Source organism: Dermochelys coriacea, chromosome 8, assembly GCF_009764565.3.
Source record: "Dermochelys coriacea isolate rDerCor1 chromosome 8, rDerCor1.pri.v4, whole genome shotgun sequence".
NCBI lineage: Eukaryota > Metazoa > Chordata > Testudines > Dermochelyidae > Dermochelys > Dermochelys coriacea.
This window is the reverse complement of record NC_050075.1, coordinates 37,456,196-37,476,953: the sequence shown is the minus strand read 5'-3', so window position 1 is coordinate 37,476,953 and position 20,758 is coordinate 37,456,196. Positions and strand designations below refer to the sequence as shown.

Here is a 20,758-nt window from a genome sequence, read left to right as displayed (position 1 = left end):
ATTCAACAGTTTTCAAGGGTGCAAAAGTCTGCAAAGGTCACAGCTGGAGGAAATGGGGAGCAGGAGAGCACATGAATCTAACAGCACTAACACACCCAGCTGGGATCTAGGGCATGGCACTAGGAGCTCCATAATTTAGTCTTCATTTGGATCTACATCTTGCTAGTGACAACTAACAGCTCAGCAGCCCAGTGTGCAGTGACCTCAGTGAAAATAGCAGCTGAAGGCTGAGAAACACCCCAGAGAAAGGTTCTAGACCCCATTTTTGGTGGGGGTAGCTCATGTTTTCTCTCTCTCTTCTAGGGAGTCCCTGAACTTTTGGGACCCCTCTCTTCCCTGCCAAGAAGCTCAGCTGCTCTTTGCGACCCAGTAAGGGCAACATTTCCCTTCCTCCCGTTGAACACAGAGGGCACTGGCATTTTCTCTGTCCTAGTGGTGAAAAAGGTTGAGCTGTCTGCTCAGAATGTAGCTGTAGACCATCAGTGGCCCAGCCAGGATAAGCTTAAATACAGCCACCGCTACATTGACTCTTTGGACACCACAGCAAAAGCAGCATTTGCCTTGACAGCCAGCCCCCAGCAGGTGATAAGCCCCTCCAAACCTACGCTATCTCTTTCTGTTTGAAAGGGGTGATGCACAGTGATTGTCCATAGGAGAGAGAAAAGGGAAGCAGAAACCTTTCAAACATGCCACAGGCAGTCCCCCACATGCTATCCATTCCAGCTACAACCCAAGAGGCCAAGCCCAGGGTGACATATGCAAGTTAGCACAATTTTATTGCATCGACAAGGATTACAAATCACATGATGCAGCAACGCAGACTCTGGAAGAAGGGGCACAGTCTGGATGCACAGCCACCAGTAGTCCAGGGGCCCCAGGCTCCTCCAGACAGAGGAGAGCTCTCCCCCGAAGTGCACACATACCACCCCTATACGCCAAGGCCTATTCTTTCCTGAGAGCAGAGAGCAAAGCACCTTTGTGTCAGAGCCTGCAACAGGAATCAGAGCTCAGAATTTTAATAGAAACAAAGTGTCCATAAATCAAAGCCCCAAGGGCTCCAAGGATGAGAGACAGGAACTTGGCTGGGACGTCAGTACTTCGGTCTCTTCACCTCCACCCTGAAACCAGAGAAACATGAGGCCAGCTGTCAGACATCCATCAGCATGTCAGTGCAGGCCTGGGGCTCTAATCTGAGGCTTCCCCTCAACCTGTTTCCTTATGGAGAATGAACAGTACCCATGTACTCCCATAAGGTGCACTAGTCTGGGTGAGCACCCCTCCCCCACTGCCCAAGTTGAAGCACCTACTTCCATGGTATGCATCCTGCCTTCCAAAGCAGGGCAGCACTACTGAAGAGACACTGTGTGTCTTGCCTGGTTATCAAAGGCAAATACAAGCCAGAGGACCAGAGCTTGCAATGCAGGGAATAGCAGAATGTAGATAGCTGGCTCCCTGTTTGGTAGTTTCTCAGAGATGAAGACTGTGGGGATCATAGAGCCTCAGCTCCTCCTCCATCCAGTGATCGCACATCAGGAGAGAAAGGGGACAAAGGCTGGCTAGGTCCCAGTGTGGGCGCTGCAGCACTTTCTAGTAGCAAAGTCAAATTAATGAAGAAGAGATTCCACTCACCCGTCAGCCTCCAACTTCTTCCTTTTCTCAATGATCTGCAGAGAAAGCACAAAGACCATGTTGCGATGAGAGCAACAAATGCTGCCCAGAGATCTTGGGGCAGGGGGCTCTCCCTACCCACAGGGAAAGGTGAAGGCTCCATAGCGGACGGAGCTGGTTTTGCGGATTCTTTGGCCTGGTAAGGGTGGAGCAGCAGTTAAGGCTTCCGAGCTGCAAGATCCGCTCAGGGACAATTCTGTTCAACCAAACCAATTTGTACTGGTGGGAAGAAGGAATGGTAAGGCCACAGAAATGAGGTCAAGTCCCCACTCCTGGACATCTGACAACACGGGAGACAGGTCAACCAACCCCAGAACCCGAAGGATCCTTCCTCTGGGTGCTAACTGTTCAAGTCCTAGACAAACAGCACCCCCAGCAGGGAAACAGTTTTGTCCTGCCCTCAGACACTCACCGCACTGATCTTCTTCCACTGTCGGTCCAGCTCGGCCTTGTCATTGGTCTCCTTGAAACGGCGCGTTTTACGGCCCTCTGACATCTTGATTCCATACTGGAAAGCTGCTCTGGGGTGAAAAGCGAAACAGAGGGGAGGTTAGGTGTGGAGGACAACTGGGCAGGTGGCTGCAGACCAGCCAGGCTGCCTGTATTATTGGGCCAGATTAGGGTTTCATCTCCACTGGGCCAGGTAGGAATCTCCTGGGGATTACTGCCCAGGGACCGGTGATGGTGCCCCCATAAGGCTTTAGGGAAATATGCTTTTATTTACGACATAACTGGAATATGTTCTATGCTACATATGCCATGTAACATAACTATGTAAAGGTTATGATCTACTGAATCTATTAATCCTATTTGTATGCATGTATCATTTTTGTATTCAAAGTTATGAATATTGGATGTGTACTGGCTTGATTTTTAAGTAACCTTTGTAAAGTGTGTGGTCAGTTTCTTGAGAGAGGAATGTGCAAATTAGGTGCCCAGTCAAGAAACACTTAGCGAACAATGGATCTTGGAATGCTCCAATCCACATAAGAAGTCTACCTGAGGACATTCAAGGAAGCATGTGAACCAGGGCTGCCACCTATAATTTCTGAGTCATGCATGGACAGGTGACTTGCCCGTGTGACTCCAGAACTCCATCCTGAAGCTGGACTTTGGATAGGAGAGAGGAGGGGGTCTCCACCCACATGGAAAAGTCTATTTAAACCCCTGGGAGACCGCTCCATTTTGTCTTCAGCTTGCTCAAGAGATAGTCTCTCCACCCCGAAGGATACCTGAAAGATTCATAGATTCATAGATACTAAGGTCAGAAGGGACCATTCTGATCATCTAGTCCAACCTCCTGCACAGCGCAGGCCACAGAATCTCACCCACCCTCTCCTAAAGAAACTGGAGCAAAGGGTAGTAACTACAGGGGGTGTGAGTGCTTGCTGGACCCAGACTAGAAGGAGCCTAGTCTGTAAAAGAAGCTTACTGGAACATCTCTAAAAAGAAAAGGAGTACTTGTAGCATCTTAGAGACTAACAAATTTATTTGAGCATAAGCTTTCGTGAGCTACAGCTCACTTCATCGGATGCACATCTCTGAGGGTGAGATTTTATCTGTATTCGGCTTCTTACTGCATTAGCATAAATTTGTGGGTTTTATTTTGTTTTGGTTGATCATTCATTTTGTTCTGTCTGTTACTACTTGGAACACTTAAATCCTACTTTCTGTATTTAATAAAATGACTTTTTACTTATTAATTAAACACAGTGTATGTATTAATACTGGGTGGGGGGAACAGCTGTGCATCTCTCTATCAGTGTTCTAGAGGGCCAACAATTTACGAGTTTACCCTTTATAAGCTTTGCACAGGGTAAAATAGATTTATTTGGGATTTGGACCCCACTGGGAGTTAGGCATCTGAGTGTTAAAGACAGGCACACTTCTTAAATTGCTTTCAGTTAAGTCTGCAGCTTTGGGGCACGTGGTTCAGAGCCTGGGTCTGTGTTGGAGCAGATTGGCGTGTCTGGGTCAGCAAGATAGGGTGCTGGAGTCCTAAGCTGGCAGGGAAAGCAGTGGTAGTAGTAGTCTTGGCACATCAGTTGCCAGCCCCAGGGGGTTTCTGTGATCCAACCCGTCACAGGACCATCCTCCCCAAGGGACTCAGGCAGCAGCTGTGCCCCATCACCCACTCTGCACTCTCCACCCTAGTGGGGTCCCTTCCCCCCACCCAACTTCTGGGGGAGCACCAGACTTACTTGGGCAGAGCCTCTTTGTTGTTCATGTACTCGCTGTACTCCTCCTGCGTGTCAAAGTCCCAGCGGCCCAGGGGCCCCTTCTTGTTACCCTGCAGCAGGAGAGAGGGGCTTAGGTGCTCATCAGAGGAAGCTGGCTGATGCTCCCCATGCAGACCACAGGCCCAGAGGAGTCGAACAGGCTTGGGGATCTTTTTCCAAACCAAGTCAGGCTCAAGCAGGGAGCAGTCTGATCTCCCCTGCCAGCTGGGACGCAGAGTTCTGGGAGCTCCTGGATACCATCTCTGAGAAGGTCATAACTCCACATGGGAGACAATTCCATGAGCCTGCCCAGAACTAGATAGAGCTGGTACAAGATGTCAGTCACTGCACCCATGGGGTTTTCCTTCACCCAGCTCCAGTTCTCAGAGGCAGCAGAAAGGCAAGTCTTTAGATGGATTCTCTAATTTATCTTTGCTTGCTGGCTAGCCCCTGCTCACCCACCTCCTTTGAAACAGGAGGTCCTAAAGGCAGACCGGATTCAAGGGTCTGGCTCCAGTCTTTGCCAGTGAGCAAAGCTAAGAGGAGTAATGGGCCAAGGAGCCAAGCAGCCACAATCCAACTAGAATCCCTCCCCAGGTCATTCATTGAGCACCAGATGGCAGGTAATTTTTACCCCCATAGCAAATAGGTCAGAAAGATCCAGCTGCAGGGCAGAAAGAACAAGCACTTTCATCTATCTGAGAAAATCAGTTATATTATGAAGCCAGGAGTCCATGTCCAGATCCACCCTGCACAGATTCTGTCCTGTGGCTCCTTTGAGCCTCTGTTTCACACCAGCCTCATAAGCTGGCTTTAAAAGCATGCTGGGAATACCTGATCCATTTTGCTGTAGTCCACCTCTTCATCACTGTCCACAGCCATGTCGTCCATGCTGAAAGGGGAGTGGGAGAGTCAGCTTGGGCACTGGCTGAGACATTACAGCACACACAGTTCAACCAAAGGTACTCAAGTACTCTCTGTTCTGGCAGTGCAGAACTCTATGGACATCTGACTAACTCTAGCTGGGCAGCTCCCTGGTCCAGATGGCAGCATCTGCTCCCTCCAGCAAGCCGAGTGCTCACAGCTAGCTTGCAGGGCGCTCTCCAAGCAGGACCAGGCAAGTGCCTGTCTGGGCTCCTGAGCTCTGACCAAAACCCCCAGCTGCCTGGGAAGCAGCTGCACAGTGACCCCCAGCCCTCAGTGAGCGGAGAGCCCTTACGTAGCAGGGTAGCACTCAGCGTAGCTGTTCGACATCCCAAAGAAATCGCCCAACTGCTTCTTATCTTCAGGCTTCTTTAATGTGTCATGTGTTAAAGAAAATGCAGCAAGGAGACAGTGTCTGACAGAAGCAGGAAGGGGCCTTAGGAACTGGCTGCACAGAAGGACCCATTGTGGGGAATATGCAGGACAAGACACAGACTCGGTGGGCAATGGAGGGGGCTGAGATGCTCATTGGAGCCTCTTCTCTGGTGGGATGCACCAGGTGATTGCTTGTGGTTTGGACCCAACGTACCACAAGGGACACAGTGTTCAGGTGGCTTTTCCCACCCAGCCCTCCTCTCCCAACAGCCGTGGGTGTGTGTGTGAGAGTGAGTGAGAGAGAGCGAGCGCGCGCCCCCCTGCGGAAGGAGGGACATGCTGAGAGGAGAGGAGCCCTCCTGCAGCACAGATGCCCAGACACACCAGCAGGCTGCCAGCGAGAGAAGCCTGGAGTCCTGGCGCCAGGCTGGTTGATGTGTGAGCATAAAGGATATGATTCTGCTCCTTCCCAGCCAGCTGCTCCAGCAAACTTCTCATTGATGGATTTAATAAGCTCCTTGGCTGAGCCTGGCCCTGGGGGCAAGAAGAAAGCTGTTAAGACTCCACTCTAACCAGGACCCCGAGGTGTGGTACAGCTCCCCATCTGCAGCATACACAGAACTGGCGGGAGACCTCTCACATGAGAACAAGACATAACCCCCACACAGTCACCATGATCAAAGCAGCTTCTTAACAGCATCTGGGAGAGGCACTGCCCCCTTCTGGTAACTAATGGAATAAAGTGCACGACCCAGGGATCCTCCACCAGGGACAGGGCCCTGGGACTAATGGGGACGAGGAGATCCACAAAAGGAGGAAATAAACCCAACCCAGAGTAAACAGCCTGTAGAGTAAAGGTCACTCTTGGCAGGGCCCACTGAGTCCCTGGCCTTCCTGCTGAGACCTGCCGACTAGTGCCAGCGGGATGGGGCCCCTGTAAAACCAGGGACTAAACTGAGACCCACCTGGCCAGCCTTGTCCTAGTGGGAATTAATTTCAGGCACTGGCAGCCCTGAATGGATGCACACCAGTGCCCTAGGATTAATGGCTCTATCTCATTTCCATTCCCCCGGAGCCATATGGGCCCCTACTATTTTATAGCAACATTAGAGGCTTCAGGAGCGAAAGCAGAACCTTATCGACCTGGACTGGCAGTGCCAAGAACTCTGCTCGCCATGCAGCCAGTAGGGTTAAGAGGTCTCTGCTGCAGGCTGGAATTCAGTCCCATCTGCTTTATACCACATAAACACAGCAACTCACCTTTGTCAATATCCAGAGGCTGAAAAGGAAAAGAAAGAAGAGAATGTTACTATGGTGGGCCAGAAAACAAGTGAAAATGACAGTGCTCCTGAACCCCGACTCTGAGAGCCCAATCCTAGCCTCAAGCAGCACAAGGAATGAAGGATTGAACCTTCAGTGTGTGAGAGTAAAAAGCTCCTTTCGGTCCTGCTTTCCAAGACAATTGCGGGAGGATAGAGGTGCCGAGCCTTCCCACCAACCAGCTGATCAGCAAGACTCTGCCCACTTCAGAGATCACTCTGGAGACATCTGAGGATGGTCACACACCAAAAGGCAAAAAGCTGCAGGTGCAGCAGCAGTAATATCCCTATCCAACTAGCACTCCAATTCCACTATGAGCTTGTAGGGCAGTAGATGACCCAGCCACATTCCTGCCCCAAAGAGCAGGCAACCTCCTCCCAGGTGCTGGGGCAATTCAAAGCTGATTCTGAACTCAGATCCACTGGAGCTAACCAGAGTGCAGTCAGTATGGATTTCCCACAGCACATCACAGGTCAGAATCCAGCCCACACACTTACTATAACTCTGAAAGAGCCTTACTACTGACTTGGAGCTAACATCCCCCACCCCTCCCTCAGGAAGTCTCCATCACAGAACAGATTCTGGACAAGACACTGGGTCTGTTCCTGCTCGGCATAGGGAGATGGAGAGCAGGATATCCAGGGCTCCCTCTTCTCCTGGGAGGGTGTATTCTTATTGCAGCATGAGGAGCCAGCAGAAGATGCAGGTGTTGCTACAACTCTCCAATGCCGTATCCCCACTTTGGAACAGAGAGGCGCAGTATGAAATCCTCTCTGCTCTGTGATAATCCCAGCCCATTTGAGGGTACTTTCTTTAACTCACCTCGTCATCAGCTTTGGGTTTCTCAAAGTAGCTATGTCTCTTCTTCTCCTCCTCCCGTTCCCGTTCTCTTTCTCGATCCCGTTCCCGCTCTCTCTCTCTCTCTCGCTCCCTCTCCCGGTCTCGCTCCCTCTCCCGGTCTCGCTCCCTCTCCCGGTACCTCTCTCGCTCCTTCTCCCGTGGCACCTTCACCGCGGATGGCACGTAGTCACCAATATCTTCAAAGATACTGCAGGTGAAATGGAGGATACAGTAACCACTGGTGTCGCGGCAAAGACCAACAGATCAGCCCCTCGAAGCTGGAGGCTAACCAGTAACAAGCAGCATGAATCCAGAGAAGACTACAGCATCTGTGAAGTCCCAGCCAGCTGCATCCCTGTGCTCATCTAGCACACATTTCTCTCCACTGAAAACAAGAGCCTTCAGCTCTGCAGCTCCTAGTATCTGCACTGGCCTCCCTCTGTGCCCCAGGGAGATGCAGACGCTCCAGCCATTTCAAGTTTCAACCAAAAACATCTCCTCTCCCTTGTCTAGGCCTCTTCATCTCTCTCCCCCTGCTTAAAGGGAATGGGGGGGGGGAGAATCTCCATTCTAAAGCTCAGTGTAAAGAAGTAATGGGCCAAACAGAGCCCCTAGGTTCCCCCTAATTCCCCAAACGAACCCAACAGCTACCCTCAAAAGCACCAGGCAACTTCCTGATTCCAACATCTCTTAGTGTGAGCAATCAAGAGAAAGACCAGAGAACAGTCCCTCATCCCCGAGGAGGTTACTTACTTCATATCAGCCTCAGGAGGTTTCTTCTCATCCAGCTTTCCTGCAGGTAGAAGGCAGCAGTCAGTGAAGTCAGCACACTTCTGTCCTGCTTTCTCTGCATCCCCCGCCCTGCCCAACCAACTGGAGTGCACACAAGAGGGGCTCGTGCAATCACCACAGAGCTTCTGAGCAGGGCTCCAAGATGCTCCCAGAGCCTCCCATACCAGCCTCCAGCAAGCCCCCAGCTATATATACAGCCCTTTGCAGGCAGAGCTGCCTCCAGACAGCTTTCCCTCCCCCTCCTGCATGGCTGGGGATTGGATAACCAGCTCCCCTTCAGCCTGAAAGGAGATGAAACCAAGAAAGACACAGTGCAACCCCCAGTTAGAGCCTGCACTTTTAGAGTAGCCAGCAATTCCCCACATCTCCACAAGGGAGCCTGCCTTAGGGATTCCCCCCTCCCCCCCCCCAACAGCCATTGAAAGCCACAGGAACGCTGCCCCAGATTCTGTCCCCACGGCCTGCCAGGTTCCATCACTTCATTCCTAAGAACCCTGTCCCCCCCCAAATCCATCCCCCCCATGGACCACAGGAGTCCCACCCCGATTCCATCCCACAAGGCGATGGAAATCCAGCCCTGCTAGGATACACACAGTTCCCTTCACTCCTTTGTAGTTTCACTGAGATCAAGCCCCAGTTTGTGGCTGACCACAGCCCAGCCAGTAACTTTTCTGGCTTCGACGTTGCATTCCACCAGAGAAGGGGCTCCGCTGACCATCGCAGCCCCCTCCATTGCCCATTCTAGTCTGTGCCTTGCCCTGCATATTCCCCACACTGGCTCCATCTGTACAGCCAGTTCCTATGGCCCCTTCCTGCTTCTGTCAGACACTGTCTCCTTGATGTTTCCTCCCCTCAGGGCTACCTTTGTCCTTCTTCTTGAGCTTCTTGTTGCGGGTCCCCTGCCTCAGGTAGGAGAGAATCTGAGTCAGCTTGCTGATGACAATGTCATTTGTGGTCAGTGTGGTCTGTGCCTGGAAGAGAAAGCGCAGAGAGAAGGAATGATTCTCCACTCTGAGAATTGCAGCCCCTCCATGAGGCAGGACTCTGAGAAGCCATGCTCCTGCTGAGCTAGAGCCAGTGCCGTCAGACAGTGCAGTAAGGGAACTAGGAGTGGCCTAGGCAGTTACCTCCATGGTAGGGCAGTCAGCTTTGCTCCGGATCAGGGTGGTTGGGATATCTGTGTCTGCGTACTCGTCATCCAGATCCACCACGTAGGCCATCCGCCCTGGCAGGTACAACTCGTTCCGCTCATATGCCTTAGTTTTGAACAGTATGCGGTAGATGTTCCGACCTGGGGAAGAGAGGAAAGTGTAAAACCAAATGGCTCAGGAGAAGAGGAAACCTAAATACCCAAACTACTATTGACTGCAAGAGCTAAACTATCCCTGCTGCTCAGAGGCTCCAGAATCTGACTCACAGCCTCTCTCCTGAGAGCCCCAACCGATCTGCCAGCCCCTCACCAATTCACTGAGTCCTCCACAACTTCCCAACCAATTTGCTAAGCTTCCTCTCCACCAAACCCAGGGCATGATCCTCAACCATGCACCAAGCCCCTTCCTATTCTCTGCACAACCAGCATAAGACACCCAAGTGGCCACATTCATACCCAAGCGAGTCTTGAATTCTATTTTATTTTCAGGATCTTCATCTTTTCTGAAAAGAAAACGAAGTATTAAAAGAATGGCCATTTCCATTCCTGCTCCAGCCCCTGGCTGCACTGCGCTCAGAGGAGGGCTCAGCATTTTCACACTCACTTGGTTTCCTTCTGGGGTTTCTCCATCAGTTCCTCCTCTTCCTTCTCTTTGCTGGCAATTTCAGCACGCACCTGATCAGAACGACAAGACAGACGAAAAGGGACGCTGTCAAAATGCTACCCTGGTACAGCTACTCATTGTAACCAGAAGAGAGGCATCCAGCCCTTTCCCCTGGGCTCCAACGCCTTCAGTAGACCAGCCAGTGCTCCCCCAGCCTCACACAGGGCAACTCCAACCAAGAAACAGGTTGAACGGGTGCACAGTAGCACCCGACCATTCTATTTCCCTGTGTGCTCCACTCGCTAGACTGGAGCAAGGGATCGCGAGAGACCTGGGTTCTAGTCCCAGTTCAGCCACTGCATCATTATGTAGACTTGAGTAATCTGAGACTTGGTTTCCCCGTGTAAACTGGGGATAATATTTGTTTACCGCACTGAGGGGTGGAGGCAGGGCCGTACCTAGGGGGGCGTGGGGCCCGGGACTTCAGAAACTCAGCACCTATCTGCCAGGGGGTGCTCCCCACCCCCCCAGCTCCACCCAGACCCCACCCCCACTCCACCGCTTCCCCAAGGCCCCACTCCCACCCCCAACCCTTCCTGCCCAGTTTTGCCTCCTCCCCCAAGCATGCTGTCCCTTAGTCCTCTCCCCCAGTGCCTCATGATGCAGCGAAACAGCTGATCCGCTGTAGGCGCTAAGAGCGTGGGGGAGGCACTGACTGGCGGGGCCCAACGGTGGGCAACAGGCGCTGGGGACAGAGGGTGGTTTGGTAGGAGGGCTCTTCCTTGCTCCCTCTCCCCGCACCCGCCTGCCCCTCACCTCCCCATTCACCTCCTCACCCCGCTTTCCCGCCTCCCCTCCCCGCCCGTGGGGCCCCCAAAGCGTGGGGCCTGGGGCATTTGCCCCAATTTGCCATACCCAAGGGACGGCTCTGGGTGGAAGCCAATGGCTTAGCTCGCTGACAAGTACACTGCTACTCAGAAGGAAAACCCTACTGATGTATTATCATCTGCACTCACCTTCTGAAGCAGTGCAAAATCCAGACCCTTCACCAAGTGAGTGTGCTCCATGTCACCACCCAAGAACTTGGATTCCTGGATCAGCTGTCGCCTCTTCTCAGCTGCTGACTTATCCCTGTATAATGAGAAGGGAGCATGTTACACATGTTCTGCTCTGGGGTCCCTGACAATGCCTGGACACAGGCTAACTTACGCTTCTGCAGTGGGTCCCACTGCCCTGTAGTTGGCAGTCGTGCTAATCAGCTCTGTTTCCTCGTAGTCTTTGTTGACACCGTCTCTTCTCTCCTTGGCTCGATCCCTGTATTTCTCAGCCAGCTCCCTCTCTCGTTCAATCTCCTGCTGCCGCAGCTTTGCATAATAGCTGGGGGCAGAGAAAGGGAGAAGCGTTTGAACTAATCCATTGTGTTTAAAAAATACTGACCAGGCGACACCACCAGTCTGTTCCCATTCCCAGAGCACTGCCTTGTGTGGGCCACTGCCTCCACTCCACCTCTGCTTCAGTTCTCAGCCATGCTTTTAGCTGCTCTGCCACAGCTAGCACAGCTCCCTTCTCCATAGTCCCCTAAAGTCCCAACTCTCCAGACTCCAGCATGTAGAAAATGCTGCTGCCTTCCTTCAGCCACTTAGCCCCATCCTCAGACACCTCCAGTGGCTCCCCATTCATTTGAAGATGCTTGATTTAAAAACCCTTAATGGACTTGCTGCAGTCTCTCCTAGACCTTGTCTCACTCTATTGCCCTTCTCACTCCTTCTACTCATCTGGCACTGGCCTCATCTGTCCCTTCCAGAATCTCTTCACTGTAGGTGCAATAGTTTTCTCTTCAGCAGCACACTTGTCCAGGACAATGTTCCTGTAATTCTCAGCTCCACCCAGTCCTCACATCTCAGTGGAAGACAAAAACATCTTTTCTTCCTCACTTACCACTCTTCATATTTTTACCTCTACAGCATTTGGTGACACAGTTTGTATGGAAAATGGTAAACAAAACAACATTATAATAGCAAGATATTGCTGAGAAACAGAGTAGCTTTAAAAGCAAAGAACCCACTCTTTGTAAATGCACCATAATGAGTTCAATACTTAAAGGAAAATGCTGAATGGGGCGAATACCCCTATATTGTCCTAACTCATCCCCACAGAGAGCAGCCATGTCAGGTGCTCTCCCCTAACATCCTCCTAGGGGCAAGCTAAGCAATCTGTGTCACCATCCTACTGCTCCCCTGGTGCAATCACTTTGGTGGTTGTGAAAAGTGACAACCTCCCTATCAGAGTGCTTCTTACTTCATTTGGTTCCTTTGCCATCAGTCCAGAACCCACTGATATTCCCGGCCACTTAGGGTCCCTTTCTGCATTCTAAAGAAAGGGCAGCAGCTGGCTGACAGGTGAAGGTGACTTTTGCTCCAGCACATTCCCCATTTACCTTTTCTTCTTCCTCCTGCGAGCAGCTGGATCTTCATCTTCATTGTATTCCCGGGGCATCCTGGAGAGAACAGAAAAACCACAGTCATCACAAACGGCAGCACCCACAGAACAAGAGGTACTAGAGGCAGCAGTTTCATAGGGACTTGGGCTTGAAAGGTCTAACACTTAGATGTCCAAAGCTAGATATATTTGGAGCAGGGTAGTTAGATTTCTGCCCGATAGAACACCTAACTCAGTTGTACCAACAGGGAGGGAGAAAGTGAAAGGGTTCAACATGACTCAACAAAGACAAACCTTGGGGTTCCCATGCATGTTTTAATAAGTCTATTGCATCCATGCTCTCATTCGTGCAGTTTCTGATATTACTGATTTCCCCATCCCCAATGCATATACAACATACAGAGCAAGTTAGTTAGTACTGGAGTGCAGGGAAGAAAGAGTAAGATGTACATTAGCTGCTTGAGACTGATGACTTCACGTTCAGTCAAAGAGCAGTGAAAGATTAACAAAATCTACTTACTCATGATGGCGAGATTTGGAGGGGGGTGCGGATGTCGGCGCAGCCCGCGGGGTCATAAGAAGCTTTCGGAAGTCTTCATTGGTCAGTTTGGACCTAGGAAAAGGAAGAATCATGTTTCGTTGTAACAACGATAACGAGACTATCACACACTCCTGCTGAGAGCAGTTTTGTCTTTATTTTTCCCTGCATGTGAATTGGCCACATTGTGACATTGCAGCCTGCATGGGATTGCCCATATTCACCCGAGTTTCACAACGTTCAAACTGGAAATAAGTTGCACATTTTTAAACAGTGAGGATAATTTACCAAGGGGGCAAGTCGGAGGAGGGGACTTGCCAAGGGTTGAGCTGGAGTTTTAAATCAAGATTAGACATCTTTCTAAAAGATATGCCCTAGTTCAGCTACATATGATTGGGCTTGGAGAAATCTATTATCTGTATTATGCAGCACATCACATTAGATGAGCATAATGGTCCCTTTCTGGCCTTGAAATCTATTAACTGGTGCTAAGAGACTGACTGCAGCACAGAAACAGTACCCAAATCCTTCCTCCCCACAGTACACCATATTGTGCCCACTACCTTTCCATTTGAAGGAAACAGAGAGCAAAAGTTTTTATACTCACTGATTGAAGGAGTGGGAATCATCCACCTCATGGCCATCTGGGGCCAGAGGGTTGGAGAACGGTTCACCTTGGAGAAGGAAAAAGAGAGCTCGTTAGAGCCTATCAATCAGTACGCTGTGCTGCCAAGCCCAAACCTATACCAGCCCCTGCATCTTATTGCTATCAAATGATAGAAGAATCAAAATCAGATTTCAGTGAGCAGTGAACAGATTTCACACACACACCCCTCCCAATAAAATAAGTTTATGCCACATACCTGTGCGACAGCTTCTCCCTTCACGGAACACATCAATACGCAACCAACATTTTTAGCCTAGTCATCTGATGAAGTGGGTTATAGCCCACGAAAGCTTATGCCCAAATAAATGTTAGTCTCTAAGCTGCCATAAGGACTCTTCATTGTTTTTGCTGATACACACTAACATGGCTACCACTCTGAAACCTTAGCCTAGTCAGTTACTGAACAGTGCTCTTTTATGGCTCTTTGATCCTTATAACCTGGCATCAGTTTAAGAGGCATCGGAATGCTAATGCTCTGGAATCACTCTCAGTCATTTTGAGGCAGGCAGACCCTTTTATAAAGGAATGTTATTTGTTGTTAGCTGTCTCCCAGATGGTTACATTAGAGAATTCAGAACTACAAAAGGAGCAACCCTCATTGATAAATAGCATAATTTCTCAGAAGGCAATGGAGAAAAATTATGTTAAACAACAAAACCCCAAAGAACCAGTGAAGGAGCAAAATTCTTGGGTTATGGGGAAAATACCCAAGATATTGACTTTTACCCAGCACCTAAAAGAACACCAGAGCAAAGCCAGCCCTATCTTGGAGTGAAGATTCTGTAATCCTCCAGCTAGCCCCAACAGGAAATAAATGCAGGAGAAGCATTTGCCACTGTCTATCATCTCCTTAACTGTAAGAGCATGTCTATAATAAAGCCGCTACAGCAGCACTATACGGCGCTGCAGCTATGCCGCTGTAGGGCAGATATTTCCTACACGGATGGAAGAGGTATCTCCGTTGACATAGTTATTCCATCTCTCCAACAGGTGGTAACTAGGTCAAAGGATGACTCCTTCCATCGCTCTAGCTGCGTCTACACTAGGGGTTAGATCGACCTAATGGTTGTGCTCAGGATGCAAAATTTTTCACAGCCCTAAGCACTATAGATAGGTCGATCCCATTTCTAAACCTAATGTTTAATCCTAGGGAGCACCTCATCGCTGGGCCCTGCGAGCACTACGGAAAGTGGGGAAGAGCTGTTTCAGTGCCTACCCAATGCAACCCCCTGTAGCATCCGGACGTCGACCCCCCAACACACACACACACACACACACACACACACGCTCCCCGCAGCTGGGCGCTCACAGGCGGCTCCAGCGCTGGCCGGCCAGCACGGCGAGCAGCTAGTTTTGAACAGCCTCTGGGTGATTTCCCTGCTGGGGCGAGAGCTCCGGGGCCGCGCTGGGGCAGGGAGGGGACCCTGCACACTCCGCAGACAAGCTCCAAGTTGGGAGCCTGACAATTGCCCCTCCCCCGGCTCTCGGGCCCATCACTCACTGTCTCGCTCCGGCATCTTCCCCGCACGACCGACGCCAGCAGAGAACCAACCAACACCTTCTACTTCCCACAACGCCCCGCGCGCGATCTTCCCACAAGGCCTCGCGCAGGGAGCGGAGCGGAACTGAAGCCCCAGCCTGCCCGCACGCGCGTCTGCGGATTGGCTGATGTGGTTCGAAGCGTGTTTCGATTGGCTGAGTCCCGTATCATGCTTCGGGCCTCCCCTTCCTGTCGGCTATAGGATTGGCTGGGAAGGGGGGCAGGGTACACTGGGAAGATGGCGGCGGCGGCCGCGGCTGTGCGGAGCATCGGGAGCGGCCTGGGCCGGAGACTCAAGGAGCTTCGGATCCACCTGTGTCAGCGCTCGCCAGGCAGCCAGGGTACCAGGTGCGGGGCACCTCGGGGGGGCTGGGCGGGCAGCAGCCCCTGCCTCCCGATGGGGCCCTATTGGGATCTGCTAGTTACCGTCACCATCGTTCTCGCGCCGGTATAGCGTGAAAAATGGCTCCCGGTCTTAATCTGCTCCTTAGAGCGTACTGAGCATGCTTAGTAACATCTGCTGAAGCCATTGCCCTACATCCTGCCCTTGCTTGGCGTCAGATTTTTCCAGTGTGCTTTTCACAGGACCAAAGGGGGCAAATCGGAAGAGGGGAGTTGCCAGGGGTTGAGCTGGGGGTGGAAATCGACTGGTCGGGGGGTTCAAGCAGTTGGAGGCAGGGTTAGGATAGGGGCTGAAGTGTAAAATGGGGGAGGTGCCAGGGTTAAGCCCAAGGATGAGGTGCTGCCAGAGGGCAAAACCCTGGCAGGGGCAGAGGGGGTAACAGTTACTGGACTGAGACAACCAGTGTTTCCAAAAATAGGGGACGGGGGCAGAGGGATTTTTTCATTTCCCCTCCCACAGGACAGTACATCTCAGTATGGCGCTTCCCAGTGCTGAGTTCTTAAAGACATAGGCATCCCAATGCTTAGTCTCCGCAGCTCCTATCTGATGTAATCTATTGAGGCGCTGCAGGAGACTTGATTCAGTGAAATATTTTACATATACAGCCTCAGAAACAAGAATCCTTTATCAGTCTATCTGACTGCATAAAGTCTCATAGCAGTTCACAAATTTGTCTTATCTGCTGCTGGGATTCCCTGAATTACTCTTAGCACTTCATCATTTACCTTTGTTATTTTGCAGATGCAGATCATTGTGCTATTTAATTTATATTTTAATAATACTCATTGAAAATATGTCTAGTAAGTACTTGCTAGTAGTTTTAGCAATGACATCTGTGTTTCAATCTTCCTGGATGCTCAATAACAGACTTAAAAGTGGCCATTCTTCAACAAAAAACTTCAAAAACAGATTTCAATGAGAAACTGCAGCGCTGGGATTAATTTACAAACTGGATACCATCAAATCAGGCCTGAATAAAGACTGGGAGTGGCTGGGTCATTACAAAAAGTAATTTTTCCTCTTTTCAGAGTAGCAGCCGTGTTAGTCTGTATTCGCAAAAAGAAAAGGAGTACTTGTGGCACCTTAGAGACTAACCAATTTATTTGAGCATAAGCTTTCGTGAGCTACAGCTCACTTCATCGGATGCATTCGGTGGAAAATACAGAGGGGAGATTTATATACACACACACACACAGAGAACATGAAACAATGGGTTTTATCATACACACTGTAAGGAGAGTGATCACTTAAGATGAGCTATAACCAGCAGGAAGGGGGTGGGGGAAGGAAGAAAACCTTTTGTGGTGATAATCAAGATGGGCCATTTCCAGCAAGAACATCTGGCCTTGTTAGCACTCCTCGTGACCCCCCCGACTTGGTAAAGCAACTCCTATCTTTTCATGTGCTGTATATTTATAACATATATTTATAATGTATTTTTCACTCCATGCATCTGATGAAGTGGGTTTTAGCCTACAAAAGTTTATGCCCAAATAAATTTGTTAGTCTCTAAGGTACCACAAGGACTCCTCATTATTTTTGCTGATACAGATTAACACAGCTACCACTCTGAAACCCATGTTTCTAGTATTGCACTTGCTATGTTTTGCTAGCACAGTAAATGAAGCTGCAAAATAAATGATGTTTAAATGACCTCACTCAATTAAGATGTAATTAATACATATGTACACCAGGCAGGGTCTTTTGGAAGCTAAAGGCTTTATGCTTCCATCCCACACTATTGTCAAGTTTTAGCAAATTAGGACAAGTCAGCAAGTAAGAACAACCTTACTTATCAGTAACTGCTACTGGCTAGAATTTGCTATCCCTGTTTCAGTAGCTGATTGTCAGAGAGCAGTTTAGTATCAGTAACTGCTACTGGAGGCAAATTAAGACAGATTGCAGTTTTTCACATTACACTGGCAGGGAGCAGGACCCCAGGGTGTCCAGTGCTGCACGGCTCCCTCAAAGAGATGGTCCCTGCCCCACGGATCTTACAGTCATAAACCAAGAGACACCGGGCAGATCCAGACAGACGGGGGAGCACATGGCAGCAGGGAGACAAGGGGCAACTACACGTCCGGTGAGATGTCTGGAGCCACCCTGCAAACCAGGACTGGGGGGTGGGTCCTTATCATCCCTGCTTAGCAGCAATTGGGTTCTGCCTAGGGTGACTATATTTCCCAAAGGGAAAATGGGACACTGCATGTGGCTATCCTGAGGGCTTCCCCCTTCCCGAAATTGGTGTACAGACAAGATGTTCGTTATTGTACCCTTCCATAGAGTGTGGTCCTCTCTACTACCTGCTTCCAGAGGCTATGGATGCTTTGGAAGGGCCAGGTGTATAAAACACTTCTGAGACCCCAGTAGATAAAACTACTTATTCTCTTTAGTTTGACATAATTGTACTTGGAAGTGCCACAGAGCTTTAATTAGCTCTGTTTTTGACAGAGACTTCATTGAACAGCACTACGTGATTCTGAAGAAGGCAAACCCGGACTTCCCCATCCTGATCCGGGAGTGCTCTGATGTGCAGCCAAAGCTCTGGGCTCGATATGGTGAGTTGGGAAGGAGCCCTAGTCAATGTCATTTAGCTCCAAATTTGACAAAAACACTGGGGTCTGTATCAAAATAGAAATTCATCAATAAACTGCTTGCAATCCAGAAAAGAGCAATGCAAATTACACATCAAGGAGGAGTTTCCATATGTGGAGAGATGAGATTAGGACCTGCTTGGTTTGGAAAAGAGGAAAGCAAAAAGGCACTGTACAAAATAAAGAAAAATCTGCCTAATGGAAGTTTGATGCATTAACTCGTTAGGAAGTTCAGAAATCGGGGTACTTGCAGCGGTGCCCTGCCCTTTCAGTTCAACTGCTTAAACAGTGATTCTGAATGGTGTGTGTATGTGTCTATGCATATGCACAGTGGGGCTAAGTGAACTTTGTGGTGTGAATCTTTAAAGGGATAGTCAATTTGAAAATTACAAGTCCACCTAAAAACTTTGTACCTACTGTTGTTACCCCATCTAAAATTCCTGTAACGAAGCTGGATATTTTTTGCTAGGTTTCTATTTTTTTTTTTCCAGTTTTACTTGTGTTTTGTGTAATCGCTTTCATTGTTTCCCTAGTCTATAGTAATTATCCCTAACTAGACAGACCCTTATAAACACCGAGCAAACAGGAAAAACTTTCCACTTCTTAAAGGAATGTTTTAAAAAGCATTCAGGACATGCTGTCTGAACAGGGCTCTATCAGAAAGTAAGTATACTAATTTTTTTTAAATAAAAAATAAAATTGGGTGACCCTGTTAACACTAGAATGCCCTGTCTCATGCAGAAGTGTCTCCTTGAAGCTTTCAATGTAATGGTAGCCTTTGAAGTGAACAGATTTTTCCTTTTTAAAAAAAGTGTTTAAATGAGTAAAATGTGCTGCACACTCACAATAAACAGACTTCTCCCCATGTAGCTAAACTGGAAGAGTGGTCTGTTGCTTTAAATGTACAGAGTTGTTACGCAGACACACACGTGCTTGACTGCAGGCTGAATGCTTGCAACAGAAAATTCTTGCCGTGGGCTCACGCTATAGGCAGAAACCTGAACTCTGAAACCCAGCGAAGGGGGGAAGAGTCTCCAAGCCCAGTCTCCAGCCTGAGTGAGACCTTCCTCGCTGCTATTTTTAGTCCTGTGGTGCAAACTTGAATCAGATGAGCTAGGCTTTGAGCTAGCTGTCACAGGATTTTGGGCTTTGTCCCCTTTGTAGCTTCACTATAGTTGCAAAAAGCTAGTGAGGCTCACAACTACAGCTCTTGAACCAAACTGGAAATCTCATATGGTGCAAACCATCTATAGCACTTTCAAGCTTAAACTGACCCATTGAGGATTAGCCATGAACTCTGGTTGGAGTTTTAAAAAAGAAATTTGTGGTAGAATCAGAAGCATAAAGAAGGCCAGTTAATTACACAGACTTAATCTCTTACTAAACCGTGAGAATGGAGGATTCTGAAGACTACCACAGGAAATGCTGCTTTTCTGATTCGCGATATTTAGTTAGCATGCAGAACTCTGTTATGATGGAAGTTCCATGAGAACCGAGAAGGAGAGCTGTAGTGCCAAGTGGCAGTCAGTGCAGTAACCAATCTTTTCAAACAGCTTTTCCCCAAGCCTTAGTCAGGACTCTGAGATGAACAGGCTGCAGCTAAAAATGAAAACACAAGTCTGCTCTGCCTTCAATACAAGTGTCCCTCACAGCTTGGGGTAGTAGGCTGTCTCTTCCTTGCTCCTGCCGGGGGCTAACCAGTGAAACAGTCTGTCTGCATAGCCATTCATGGGGGTGGAGCTGACTTACAAGGAAAGTGGGCTAAACATGCAAAATTCAGATGAGCAAAAACTAGAAGGGAGGGGAAAAAACTGCAAATGTTTTGAAGAATGTGAACACCACACAGGAAGAGGAGGGTTATAATTAAGAAACAGAAAGCGGAACACTTAAGCTGAGTCCCGGAAAGGCTCTTTACACAGAGGTTATGGGATAGGTGAAAAGCCCGTGGTATAGAACACTTGGGTTGGGTATCTGACCGATCTAAAAATTACTGGTCATTTTAGAGCACTAATTTCTTAGAACAGTAACAAAAGAGTAAGACTATGGTCTGCAATAGGCTTTGCCTTAGCCACTTACGCCTTACTACAAAAACCAATGTACTTAACTGAGTTATAACTCGGATAAATGCAAAACACAATGAAATGAAGTTTAAAAAATGAAGAAATGGCTCCATCATGCAGTCACAAAAGTCAGCCGTCACCTACATCAGGTATTCCTGTTGAAATATTTGACCTTGGTCAAATATTAGGGGAGTCAATTGACCATCTTGTCAAAACCTACACTTAGGAGACTGGCCAAGGCACTAGGGAATAAATCCAGCACTGCCTCTCCTGGGGGAAGGGGACAAGGTGCCTCTTCATCTAATTCTCTCTCTCTCTCTCCACCTAGAGTTTGGCAGAGAGAGTTGCGTGCCACTGAATAATCTCAATGTGGATCAAGTGGCCAAGGCTCTGGAGAACGTTGTTCACAGCAAAACATGAAGACATAGAGAACTGAACCTGCATGTGCTGGAGCCCTTGCCTGAATGGGTTTAATGGAGAAGCTGTATATCTGTAATTGTAACTTATTAATCACATATAAAAGCATGTCTGACAAAGCGCTCTGAGAGTCTGTTCTGAAAGAGATGTTAAGCTGGGAGGTAACTCCTTATCCTCCCACTCAGGGTGGGGGGCACTGAAGAGGGAG

The 20,758-nt window shown here is 49.1% G+C and overlaps 2 protein-coding genes across 2 annotated transcripts; one reads left to right on the top strand and one right to left on the bottom strand.

Moving 5' to 3' along the window:
- Positions 1 to 745: 745 nt before the first annotated feature.
- On the bottom strand, positions 746 to 15,182 carry IK (IK cytokine). Its single transcript, XM_038414855.2, has 20 exons — positions 15,038 to 15,182; positions 13,477 to 13,543; positions 12,852 to 12,944; positions 12,330 to 12,389; positions 11,102 to 11,269; positions 10,909 to 11,023; positions 9,893 to 9,963; positions 9,745 to 9,791; positions 9,266 to 9,429; positions 9,001 to 9,109; positions 8,100 to 8,139; positions 7,329 to 7,554; positions 6,447 to 6,465; positions 5,642 to 5,720; positions 5,107 to 5,187; positions 4,722 to 4,779; positions 3,870 to 3,958; positions 2,081 to 2,189; positions 1,630 to 1,664; positions 746 to 1,118 (listed from the first exon to the last, which is right to left on the bottom strand). Exons 1-20 carry the CDS (start codon positions 15,051 to 15,053, stop codon positions 1,091 to 1,093), a joined length of 1,674 nt encoding a protein of 557 aa, XP_038270783.1. The 5' UTR covers positions 15,054 to 15,182; the 3' UTR covers positions 746 to 1,090.
- Positions 15,183 to 15,258: 76 nt separating this feature from the next.
- On the top strand, positions 15,259 to 20,669 carry NDUFA2 (NADH:ubiquinone oxidoreductase subunit A2). Its single transcript, XM_038414860.2, has 3 exons — positions 15,259 to 15,424; positions 17,931 to 18,037; positions 20,462 to 20,669. Exons 1-3 carry the CDS (start codon positions 15,315 to 15,317, stop codon positions 20,551 to 20,553), a joined length of 309 nt encoding a protein of 102 aa, XP_038270788.1. The 5' UTR covers positions 15,259 to 15,314; the 3' UTR covers positions 20,554 to 20,669.
- Positions 20,670 to 20,758: the final 89 nt, after the last annotated feature.

Bases quoted from the DNA above. Each gene is read 5' to 3' on its own strand.
- NDUFA2 (XM_038414860.2), top strand. From the start codon at position 15,315: ATGGCGGCGGCGGCCGCGGCTGTGCGGAGCATCGGGAGCGGCCTGGGC. The intron at 15,425-17,930 runs GTGCGGGGCACC...TGTTTTTGACAG, and splicing joins CCAGGCAGCCAGGGTACCAG to AGACTTCATTGAACAGCACT. The intron at 18,038-20,461 runs GTGAGTTGGGAA...CTCTCCACCTAG, and splicing joins AAAGCTCTGGGCTCGATATG to AGTTTGGCAGAGAGAGTTGC.
- IK (XM_038414855.2), bottom strand. The intron at 11,024-11,101 runs GTAAGTTAGCCT...CTCATTATACAG, and splicing joins GTGGGACCCACTGCAGAAGC to GGATAAGTCAGCAGCTGAGA. The intron at 1,665-2,080 runs GTGAGTGTCTGA...CTTTCTCTGCAG, and splicing joins AGTGGAAGAAGATCAGTGCG to ATCATTGAGAAAAGGAAGAA.